Source organism: Mauremys reevesii, linkage group 20 (genome assembly GCF_016161935.1).
Source record: "Mauremys reevesii isolate NIE-2019 linkage group 20, ASM1616193v1, whole genome shotgun sequence".
In the NCBI taxonomy this organism is placed as follows: Eukaryota; Metazoa; Chordata; order Testudines; family Geoemydidae; genus Mauremys; species Mauremys reevesii.
In genome coordinates, this window is record NC_052642.1 from 2,050,396 (window position 1) to 2,062,276 (window position 11,881).

Genomic DNA, 11,881 nt, shown 5'->3' on the forward strand with positions numbered 1-11,881 from the left:
CAGTGCACTTTATCCACTAGATCCCCCTTGTCCACATGCTTGTTGACCATCTGAAAGAATTCTAGTAGATTGCTGAGGCCTAGTTTACTAAAATCATGTTCCCTTCCCCCACACATTACATTCATCTCGATGGCAGACAATTCTCTTCCTTACTATAGTTTCAACCAGTTTGCCTGGTACTGAAGTCAGGCTCACCAGAAGCCCTTACTCTGGGGCCCTTTGTAAAAATTGGCAGCACGTTCGCTACCCTCCAGTCCTTGGGTACAGAAGCTGATTTAAATGACAGGTTACAAACCACACTTAGTTCTGCAATTTCACATGCGAGTTCCTTCAGAACTCTTGGGTGAATCCCATGTGGTCCTGGTGACTTATGATCAATTAAATAGTAAATTTGTTCCAAAACCTCTTCTAATGACACCTCAATCTGGGACAGTTCCTCAGATTTGTCACCTAAAAAGAACAGCTCAGGTGTGGGAATTTCCCTCAGCCATGAAGACTGATGCTAAAAACTCATGTAGCTTCTCTGCTGTGGCCTTACCAGCCTTGAGTGCTCCTTTAGCAGCTCGATTGTCGAGTGGCCACAGTGGTTGGTTAGCAGGCTTCCTGCTTCTGATGTACTTAAAACATGGTTTGCTATTGCTTTTTGAGTCGTTTGGCTGGCTGCTCTTCAAATTCTTTTTTGGCCTTCCTCATTATAACGGTGCATAGTCTTGTTAACTGGCCACTGCCTTTTAGCTTTACTACATTTGTGGCCTTACTTCATCCCTTGGGACAAATTGTGAGGAATTTTTTTTTTTTAAATCAGAGTTGAACTGGCCATTTTTAATATAATGACTAGAAGGGGCCCTGCTTGTGGGAGATGGGCAGAAAAAGGAAGCCAGAAGCCAAGGCTGGCGTTTTGAGCTAGGTCCTACCCTTAGATACCTGCTGAAAAATCAAGAGCACTTGTGTGAAGTGCTGAACTCTCAGCTACCAAGGGGAGTTCCCTACCTCCACTTCAGTGACCGCAGCCTGGAGCTATTACGGGAGGCGGCACTGCAAGTATAACTTGAGACATGCTGAAAATCAGGCTCCTCCAAGGCATCAAATGAAAAACCAGGGCTTGAAGTGTCTTGTCTGTGCAGAACTCTGGAAACCCTTTAACTCCGCTGGCCAGACGGCCACAGGCAAATTCCTCCCGGAGCTCGTTTTAGCCAGGGGAGCAAGCTCCCGTCCCATGGAATAAGCACACAAATAATAGCTGGCTGTGGAGAGCCTAGAATCCTCTGCACTGGAACCGCGGCAGCCCCTGTGAGGGAGCAGATGTCGCTGTTCAAGCTAAACACACCCACATCCACACCCCAGCAAAGTTTCTCTCCCTGGGTTCCGGTGGGCCGGGGCTTAGGCAGTAGCCTTCTCCGTTTCCATCAGTGTAACCTGCGTCTCTCTCCGGGCACTGCCCTGCTGGAGCGAGGGAGGGCTGCGTTGTGCTCACATGTAGCGAAGCTGGCGGTGGCTGCAGGAGGTAGCCCAGTGCACAGCACTGCCAGAACTCGACACAGGCATGGGGCAGGGAAGCATTGAGGGTGGTCAGCTGGCAGCTGAAACTGCTCCTCCCAAGGCTGCCCTGGGGCTGGCTGCTCAGGGCTTGCAGAGAAAGGGGTGGTGCTTTCAGAAGTCTCTCACAGCAGCCACAGAGCTGCCCCCTTTGAGTCCAGCTTCTCTAGACACAGCTGTAATTCCTCACCCCAACCCGCTGCCGTGCTGCTTCCCAGGTACTGGTAGTGTCTCTTCTCCCCCTCCAATGCTGCCCAGCTCTCGCCTACAGGCTTTGCTGGCCTCCAGCCACAGAAAAGACCAGTAAGTCAGGCAAAGCTGACAACCCCTCACAGGAACGGATGTCAGGGTGGCCAGAAAGCAGTTCCTGACTGAGAGACAGGAAGGCCCAAACGACGTGGCCCGGCCCAGGCCTGTCTACCGGCCCAGGGGAGCGGAAGGATCGCTCGGAGAGTCCCCGGTTTGTACGCTACGCCCATGAAGAAGCCAATCTGAGAGAGCAGGTAGGAGTCTGAGCCCATGCTCAGGTGGTGTCCCCGGGGCCCGCACTGCAGCACAGGCTGGGGCTCAGAGAAACTCACTCAAGACAAAACCTGAACAGGTTGGAAAGCTTTACTTCCACCCTGACCCAGGCTGGGTGCACTGCTGGGCCAGAGCCCCCCAGCAGCTGGGCTGGCAGCGGGTTAGAGTCGCCCTTCGACAGCACCATGTGCTGCTCTGACCGGCCACGTGACGGGAAAGCTTGTCAGCAGCATAGGCCCAATGAGCCAAGGGCCTCGAGCTCTGGCAACAGGATAGGCAGAGCTGGCAGAAGCCTGGCTGCCACCACAGCTCCCGTCAAGAGTCCTTATTTCACACACCGGCTCTTCTTCCGCCTCTTCTTGCAAGCAGCACGAGGGCCCCTTCCCTCTCCATCCTGGGATCTCTCTGCTCCACTGTCCACCTCAGCCTCGGCAGGAAGGGAGCTGGAAGCAACAGCCGGAGGAAAGCCCAAAGCAGCATGAGTTACTGGCAGGCCAAAGTCACCTTCCCAACCCAGCAGTGCCCCCGCTGCTCCGCCAGCAGACTGGCCATCCCGCCACTAGACTTCACTCCCCAGCCTCGCTTCTGTCGACACCGACAACTCCACTCGTCTGGCACCTGACTCCTGCCCGGCTCCACCCTCGGAGTCCGCACAATCTGAGCCAGGCCTTGCTGCTGTTCCCATCTCCCCCCAACCCCACCCCAAGCTACTGTCTCTCCATCACCTCCAATCTATGTCCTTCCCTAAGGCCCTACAGCTCATGCCTCCTGCTGCCCCTCCCCACAGCTAGATAGTAACCTCACCTCAGGGTCAATGAGCCCCTTCAAACCCACTTCTTCCGGAATCCTGCCCCCTGCCATTCCCCCCAGCCCAGGCGCTGCAGGACAGGGGCCTTGTCTGACAGCCTGCACACCGGAAATGACTCGCGAGATGCAGCATGCCCAGGGCATGGTGCTGCCAGCCCCCCCACACCACATCGAACGGAGGATTTCTAACCAGGGCAAGCCCCAGCCCCTTGCTGCAGAGGTCTCACCTGGAGGAGTCCTGGCTGTTGCATTCCTGCTGTCTCTCCAGCACGGCAACAAAGAAGCCGTTTGTCAGCGTCGCTGTGGGGCAGGCTCGGAGGCAGCACTCCGCACCTGGGAAGGTGGCGAGGCCTCGCTGGGGCCAGGAAGGCAGTACGTTTACCAACCTGTGAACAGGGACAAGATCACAACAAAGCTCAGTGACCCAGCCAGCCATGGCCCGCTCCGCTGCAGGGCACCAGCCCAGAGGCCTAAGCACCCGGCTGGCCAGCTGGCTGTGACAGCGAGGGGGGAACCTGCCTCTTCTCACTGTGCTCTGCCACAGGAACCACTGGCCAAAGTCCCTGGGCCTCGGAGCTGCCCCAAACGATGCCTTCAATCCCCCGCATCCCCTCAAACAGGAAACGCACGGAGCAGATACTAACAGTGCTGCCTGGCTCATCCCACACCCAGTGGACAGTTCCACTTCCATCTCGCCACGGGCACCCACGCACACTGACTGGTTACTGAGCCCAAGTGTCTGTACCTGAACGCTGTGCCGTGCTCCTGGAGCACATCCCACACCACGTCCTCGTTCTCCTCCTGCTGCACCGAGCACGTGGAGTACGCCAGGCGCTGGAGGGCAGGGAAGCGCAGAGCATGGCTCAGAGCCTTGCGCTGGAACCTAGCCAGCGCCCGCAGCCGCTCCGAGCTGGGGGCACTCTCCTCAGCTGGCAGCCGGTTCACCATTCCTGGGGGGGAAGAGACTATCAGAGAAGCATGGACAAGCTGGGCTCCAATTCAGGCACCCGTATCACCCAGCTGCTGGGCTCCCCCCGCTCCAGGCTCTGCAGCAGGAGGTCTATTCCCCACCAACCCCCCTGGCTTCAGTGTATCCTTTGGAGAGACTCACAGACCGGGAGCCCAGGTGTGTATAACCATCCCCGTTTGTACTGCACAGGCCTGGCCTGCCCCCACCCCTCACCTGAGCCGCTGCACGAGGGGTCCAGGAGGATGTAGGTCACATGGCTGTACTTTGGGTCACTGGGGTCAACGGTCAGGAAGTCCTGATTGGCCAGGTCACAGCAGCTGGCCCCAGCCCGCACCAGCATGGTGCTCATGGTGGCCAAGCGGTTGGGGTCCAGGTCAAAGGCGAAGATCTGCCTGAAGGTAATGCCCCAAAGAGGAATACAGGAATCGTTACCCAGCAGACCGGGCCCTGCCTTCACTGCCAGGCCCACCACCCCGACACGCACAAAACCTCCGACAACCAAAAGCCTGTTTTGGCCGAGTGCATCCCTAAGTCGGTTAACCCACTTCCCCCCCCGGAGTACAGCACGTCCTTCCCACCACTGCCGGAGGAGCCGGAGCACAGCCGGCAGCATGCTGGGGAGGAGGGGGTTCACCTCTCTCTGCAGTGGGTGGGTACAGGTCACTTGCCAGGAACACCTGGGTATATCTTAACAGTTTCCCTGCCATTGCAGGGGCCTTGGGCACTGCTGCGCCTCGGTCCCTCCTATCCTCTCCCCGTGACAGAACAGTCGAGTCTCATTCTGGCTGTTGTGTTGGTGTGCAGGTGCTGGTGGCCTGTGACGTACAGGAAGCCAGAGTAGATGATCTGATGGTCCCTTCTGGCCTATGACTCTATATTAATGGCTGCCAATCTGAGTCTTTGGTTGCCCAAGCCTCACTCACCAGCTGGTGCTCTGCCACCAGTCCCCGCAGACGCTGCCCAGTTCCGGACAGATTTCAGACAAGGCCAGAGCTAACAAGACAAGCTGACATCAACTTCCAGTTCCCACATGTGAGAGGCAAAATGCCCGCTCCCCAGGCTTTCCTGTGTGTAGTCCTGCTTTTAACCCCATGGTGGATGCAGTTCCTACTCATGTTCCCTGCCAGAGAAATCAGGCTGAGCTGCAGAATCAACACCTAGGTTGGCGCAGGACCCAGAGGCCTCTGAGCAGAACTGAGGCCACAGACAGCATGTGTCTCTCCCTCCCAAGGCTCCTTTCCTCATCGAACAGCTGCTAGGCCAGAGCTTCAGTGCCCTGCCCTGGGAAAACGGCTTGTCACACCAGCAGGCAGCCCTCACCCACCCAGCTCCGTCCTGCAGCTCATACTCACCCCTTGTTCTTCAGGATGGCGGCCATGTGGCTGGTCTTGTTCCCGGGGGCAGCGCAGGCATCGATTACATGGGACCCTGAGGGGGGACTCAGAAGGAAGGCAGGAAGGCAGCTGGCCTGGAAGACACACCACCGGTCACAGCGCTGCTCCTGCAGTACCTACCTCCCCAACAGACACTTAGGGGAGTGGTCTGAAGAGATGAGGCTAAGTCACTGCACAGCCACAGAATCCACCCCTGCCTGGGCAATCAAAACTTCCATAAAAATACCACTTTGTCATCCTCGTGGTTATGGAGATAGTCTTCCACCCCAGAGTAACCAATGCAGTGCCAGCTGCCTCAGACTGGCACAAATTGCTCCCATGTGTCTTGACGGGATGTTGACATTTAACTAGCATCATTAGGTTTCACAGTTGATAAGCTTAATTATTTCATTGCTCTTTAGCAGAAACACCCAGCTGGAGTCCTTATCCCACAACCCCGAACTGCCTCCTGCATCTCCCAGTTTGCCCCAGGCAATTTCTACAGTGCAGTTAGGAGCCATCAGTACAAAAATCTGCAACATGTTGAGAACTATGGGAACTGCCTGATCTTTCAGGGTCATATCTAGGCCATTCTGCCGCATTAAAGGTCACCACTTCTTAGATCTACCTTAAGTTGTTGCACCAGAAAGCCACAGAATTTTGCTTTAGTTTGCTACAAAGTACGTGGGAGTTCTGGCCTAAAACCAACATTCATCTTTCCTGTATAGCCTTGTGACACCCATCCCCTCACCCCACTCCATTCCACAGCAGAACCACCCCCTGGCACTTCTCTCTTAGCCTGAGTCTTCCATCCCCAGCAGTGTCTCCTCTCGCCCCAGCGCCCCACACCTTGTCCTGCAGTATGATATGCCCTGCGACGTACAGCCGGTTCTCGTGGAAGTCTGTCTGCGGCGGGAAGACAAGCAGCTCTGGCAGGTGGGGATCCAGGAAGAATTGCTTCCCCGAGAGGGAGCCCAGCTCCTCCATTCTACCCAGAGACAGCAAGGGGTGGGGAAGGAGAAGACGGGGTTAGTAGAACACACATCCTGGTTCCCCCAAGCTCAAAAGTCCTTCAGAGCCCAGCTACAGTTTCCCCCCTTTCTCATGAGCCAACTAAAGCCCATCCCCCAACCCATCTCAAGGCCAGTGAGTAGCTGAGCAGACTCCAGGGCAGACAGCATCACTCTAGAACCTCCAAACCATCCACTGCCAATACTGAAGAGAGTGTCCCTACCCCTCTCATTCTCTTCCGCACACAAGGCTCTGCTGCTCCCCTTCACAAAGCTTATGGCTTCCTGTGGTGCCAACCCCTGATTGTCTGGAAGGTCACTACAGTAGGTGCAAGGCCTCCCCAATCTGGGCTATCAGCTTGGCAGGTCAGTGAAGACCAGAGCGCAGGGTCCAGGGACAGGCCAGGAATGGCTTTTACCTGGCTGCCCTGCCCAGGTAGGAGTAGCCCTGGCGTTTGAAGTAGTCAACCACATCATCCTTGCAAGTTTTCAGGGTGTTCACTCGGACGTAGCGTGGCACTTGAGGGGCTGGGGAAGCAAAAACAAACAGGTTAGACACACACACAATCCCTTTTCCCAAATCACCTGAGATACAAGAATACTCCAGCTGGTTCCAAGCATCCGATAGAGATGGAAGAGACAGATCAGGTCAGACCTAGCCCAGTCTGCAGGTCCATTTACTAAGTCACAGGTTAACCAGAAGCCCAGCGCAAACAGACCCAATGCCCTAAAGAATGAACCTGGAAATCACTGCCCCATACATGACCTTTATCCCTAGTGAAATGATGGCACAAGTACAGAGAATAGCCTTGAAGAAGCCAAGAACTACAGCACACCCGACCACTGCAGAAGCAGTCACAACCCACCATCCAGGCAGAGGTGAGCATAGGAATCCTGCAGGGTCTCACCCCACAATGGGATTCCCAATCTAGAGTCCCACCTGCTGGAGAGAGCCCCCACACTCACCTTGGATCACCCCCTCTGTGGCTGCCAGCAGATCCTCGTTGCAGCTCACCTTCCTGCGCACCTTGAGACGGGCAAGCTCCGCCTGCAGCCGGGCCCGGTGCTTCAGCACCAGCACCTTCCAGCGGCCCCCGCACTTCAGACCCTTGCCAAAGAGCAGGTCATACACCAGCACCTGCAGCAAGACAGAGTGGGTCAGGCCAGCCCAGTGCCACCAGCCCAGAGCATCCCCCCCGAGACAGCCTGGCCAGGGCCAGGCCTTACCTTGGCCAGGTGTGGGGGCAGCTTCTTCTCAGCCTTCAGCAGGGCAGCCCCGTCCATGATGGAGTCCAGCACAGGTGAGTAGCGCAGGGTCTCTGACACCAGGGCATAGAGCTGCTTCACGTTCTGTGGGGGACAGGCCCGGTGAGTGTCCCTGGCTGTGCCCCCCAATATCCCCAACTCCCGCCTGGCTCTGCCCCCCAGCCCTGTGAGCCAGGGGGCCCGGCCCCCCTGCCCAGCTCTGCCGCCAATATCCCCAACACCTGCCCCCAGCCCTGTGAGCCCAGCCCCCCAACCTGGCTCTGCCCCCAATATCCCCAACTCCCGCCTAGCTCTACCCCTCAGCCCTCTGAGCCAGGGGGCCCAGCCCCACAACCTGGTTCTGCCCCCAATACTCCCAACACCTGCCCCCAGCCCTATGAGCCAGGGGGCCCGCCCCCCCTGCCCAGCTCTGCCGCCAATATCCCCAACACCTGCCCCCAGCCCTGTGAGCCCAGCCCCCCAACCTGGCTCTGCCCCCAATATCCCCAACTCCCGCCTAGCTCTGCCCCCCAGCCCTCTGAGCCAGGGGGCCCAGCCCCCCCTGCCCGGCTCTGCCGCCAACACCTGCCCCTAGCCCTGTCAGCCGGGCCCGGCCCCCCAGTCACCCCACGCCAGAGCGGGGCGGCGTAGGGGGCTGGGCCCAGCCCCGCTACCTGGAAGCGGCTCTTGTACACCAGGGTCTTGAGGGCGCCGTCCCGGCGCTGCAGCCCGGCCAGGACAGAGGCGGCCGCGCTGTAGAGCGCCATGGCCCGGCCCGGCCCCCGTACCCGGCAGCGCGACCCACGCGCCACAGCCAGCGGGACCGACTTCCGGCACGGCCGCTCCGCGAGGCCCCGCCCCGCTCCGCCCCCGCGAACCGTGCGACAGGGGCGTGATCGGCGAGGACATGCGCGCGAGCCGGTGCATTGTGGGTAACCGCGGGCACCGCGCGCTGGGGCCTGGCCTGGCGCATTGTGGGTAACAACGGGCACCTGGTCCGTCAAAGGCTCCATCTTGTCTTGTCTGTGTTACTGTCAGTGAGCGGGGGAAACACCGGTTAGTTAAGTCATTTCCCCGCAGGGCTCACCTGCCAGTCTAGGGTTCTGATCCGAGGACAGGCCAGACCTGGCATCACTCTTGCTTTGCGTTTCAGGCAGCAAGGCGGGAACTTCTCTCTGTTTCCTCTGACTCTGTTGAAGGCTTTTGAATACTGGTCAGTGTGGTCACAAGTTGCTGTCAGTGGCCATGGTCGGAGAGTGGCAGATTTGTCATTCAATATCCAGGGCACAATCTTAATATCCGTTAAGTCCTGCTCTCCAAACTACTGGGTTTCCTGCCCCTGAGTTGAGGTGGGTGTCTCCACTCAGGTCTGAAGTTTCTCAGGTTGGCAGCCTGAGTCCATATTGCTGGGACTCTTGATTAGGAGCATAAAGGTGAGATCTAAAAGATCTTATTGAAAAGTTGGAGTCTTTGATCTGTCCAGTTTACTTTATGAATTGAATGAGATTCCCCATCTGAGCAGCTCTGAGGTGGGTGGACCTAACAAGGTCTTACCTGATGTTAATTTAGAGCAGAATTTCTCAATGGGTGGGTCCAGTCCCCAGGAAGAGTCACAAAAGGCAATCAGGAGGGTCATGAGGAGGGCATTGAAAACTGTGTTACAACCTAAAGCAAAGAACATTTCCCTCTCCCTGCACATACTCACCCTTCAAGATCAAGTATTCCTGGTCCACCACTCCAGACGCACAAAAATCAATTCTATTGCCTTATAACTGCTGGGTGAATTGGATGGGTTGATTGGATGGATGGGGTGATTGGATAGGTTAGATCAGAGAGATGGCTGGGTAGGAATGGAAGTGATTCCTAGGCTTGGTGTACAGCCAGTATCCCCTCCCATGTTCACAGCAGGGTCAGGGCAGGTCTCCAAGGAGAGACAGGAGCTGTTGCTTGCCTGTTTCGTCTCAGTGCTGAGGATCCATGTGGGTGACTCAGTGGGAAGCAGCAGGGGAAGTCTAGTCTTGCCCTGATGCCCTGTCAGTGTGCCTCAGCCCCACCCTGGATGGACCCTCTAGGGGCAAGAGGGGTGTTCTGCCTCTGTGCTGACTTGAGGGGAGTCAATCTGTGTCAGTTGTGATCATGGTTCTTGTGTGATGAGCTCTTGCCCACTCCAGACTGGACTGAGCCCATAATGCATTTGGGGGTGTCTGGATCTGGGGTTTTGATTTGATCCATTACAGAGAAAAGGGAGAACCATGAAACTTGGAGCCAGATCCCAGTTTGGATCCCAAACGTCTCCACCATTCAGGTGCTCGGGTCAGGGGCACTGGCTCAAGCCCATCTGTAATTATTCCCCCTTGTGATACGCAGAGAAACTCTCTGAACTCACCACTAGCCAGTGATACTGACCAAGTATCTATATGTACGAAGTGTGGAGTGGAGGAGGAGGAATGGCTGATGCAGTGGGACAGCCCCGTGGAGGTAAGAGGAACCACTCCAAGAAGTGACATCAGGAGGGGTCAGGGCAGGAGGCAGGGTCTCTCCTGCTTTGCTCCCCAGCTGGTTTAGGGATACCCTCTGGATCCCATCTCAGAGGCAGGGCCCTGCGTGTGCCAGGAATTGGGGCCCCTACTTTGCAATAGTTGCCCCAAGCCTTGGCTTTTGCTTGGCTAGAAACTTGGTTTCTAGCACTTATGGGTGCAAAGGAATCTTGGAACCATCTGTCCTCTCTTGCCCTTGCCGAGGGCATCGTGTGCACTGCAGGCCCTGGTCCCCAACCCCACGGAGTGGCCTCTGCCCAGCCCAGGGACACCCAGCGACCAGGGCAGGAGAATTTCCAACTGCCCAAAGCAGCGGGATCTGGCCCTGGGTGTCCGGTTGGGATGAGGAGTGAGGGAGGAATCGGGTCAGACTCACCCCTGGGCTTTAGCTGTTTGGGGGGAACCGAGCCCATTCCTAGTGCAGGGTCAATTTGGATTGAGGTTCCATTTCACCCAGAGCTGGGCGTGTCTGAGGGCAGGTCACTGTCCAGGCCTATCTCTAGCTGAGAGCCTGAGTGATGCTGAGCTGAGATCTCACTCAGGTCCTGCCCCTTAGTTACCAGGGGAATGCTGGCCCCTTCCCAGCCCCAGGCAGCTCCAGGGTGGGGGGTAATAACCAGCTGCATGCCTCATGTCAATGCTCTGCAGGTGTGCCCCATCAGATCTCCAACCTCCTGCGGCTGGCAGATGAGGGAGGCCACAAGGACATCGTGGCAGGCATCATGCAGGCAGCCAGGGTCCAGCCAGCTGCTGTGGCCTCCCGCCTAGTCCAGATCCTCCAGCAGGATGAGATAAGGCAGCTCCTTTAGTCACACACCGGCCTGTCTGTCTCCAGGTGGCCGGTCAGCTGACCTACATCAAAGGATAATGCCCCCAAGCACTGTGTCTCGCCAGGACACTTCCTGTTCTGCCTTGTGTTGTTGTGAGCAGTTAAACAGTGCTTGTCCTCCCCAGAGGTGGCCGCACTTCAGTGGCGGGTGAAGTGACCCCTACAGAGGAGGACCAAACGCTGCTCCCCGCCCTGCTGACAGCCGTGCAGTTGGAGCCAGTGGGCTGCTGGTGTCAGAAGAGTCGGGATTGTCCCTGTGTTTGTAAATCACTTCGAGTCTCCCCCATGGAAGGAGCTTTAGAAACAAAAGGCCACATCCTGCTCCGGGTTCCAGCCGCTCAATCTGGAGTGACTCCATGCACTCCAGTGGGGCTACTCCGGATTCACACCAGCGGCACAGGCAGCAGGCAGTGGCCAAAGGGGTTGATTTGAATGTGGGTGCATTATCCCCGAGCTCCTCATGGCCCAGAGCCAGGTGTTGGGCAGTCAGGGCCCGACCCTGATCCCCGTAATTCAGGGGTGTCCGCAGGGAGTCCCCAGAGGTCCCTGGAGTAAGTGGGAGCTGAATCCAGCCCAGCTTCACACATGCCACCATTTCCTGGCCTGACTGGAGTCCTGCGGGCGTCCCTGGGAGCTGGCTCCGTGTCCCAAGCCACAGGCCACTTTCCACTGAGCTCCCCCCGCCCCTCGGCTCTCCGCCCCAGGTGTCTGTTGGGCAGAAGGTGGCGGCATACGAGGGCCTCAGGACTGTGCCGCTGGAGCAGGGGATGGAGGCAGGACTTATCGGCAGCCTCATTGCTGTGGCCTCCCAGCAGATGAGGGCGGCTCCAGAGGTGAGTGACTCTCCCAGGGCAGCTACAGGGGACGCCCGCGGTGAAACCTTCCCTCCGTGGGTCTGGGGGAGCTGAGCCCCAGGCCTCGCGTGGGATACAGTCTGGGGTGGGGCCTCTCCAGGGCACTCTCTGGCCTGGAGCTGAGATTTTCAAAGCCCCCTAGGGGTTTTAGACACAGAAGTCCCACTGGGTTCAGAGGAGCTGTATGTAAATCCCCTT

At 57.5% G+C, this 11,881-nt stretch overlaps 1 protein-coding gene across 3 annotated transcripts; it reads right to left on the reverse strand.

The window, feature by feature from the left end:
* Positions 1 to 2,132: 2,132 nt before the first annotated feature.
* NSUN5 (NOP2/Sun RNA methyltransferase 5) lies at positions 2,133 to 8,667 on the reverse strand. Of its 3 annotated transcripts, none has more exons than XM_039508465.1 (10): positions 8,551 to 8,667; positions 7,446 to 7,568; positions 7,185 to 7,356; positions 6,638 to 6,746; positions 6,058 to 6,196; positions 5,188 to 5,303; positions 4,049 to 4,227; positions 3,611 to 3,815; positions 3,093 to 3,251; positions 2,133 to 2,501 (listed from the first exon to the last, which is right to left on the reverse strand). In XM_039508465.1, exons 1-10 carry the CDS (start codon positions 8,593 to 8,595, stop codon positions 2,384 to 2,386), a joined length of 1,365 nt encoding a protein of 454 aa, XP_039364399.1. In that variant the 5' UTR covers positions 8,596 to 8,667; the 3' UTR covers positions 2,133 to 2,383. The 3 variants fall into 3 exon arrangements, with proteins under 3 accessions (XP_039364399.1, XP_039364400.1, XP_039364398.1); XM_039508466.1 differs by lacking the exon at positions 8,551 to 8,667 and adding an exon at positions 8,252 to 8,323; XM_039508464.1 differs by lacking the exon at positions 8,551 to 8,667 and adding an exon at positions 8,138 to 8,323.
* Between the last annotated feature and the right edge of the window lie 3,214 nt (positions 8,668 to 11,881).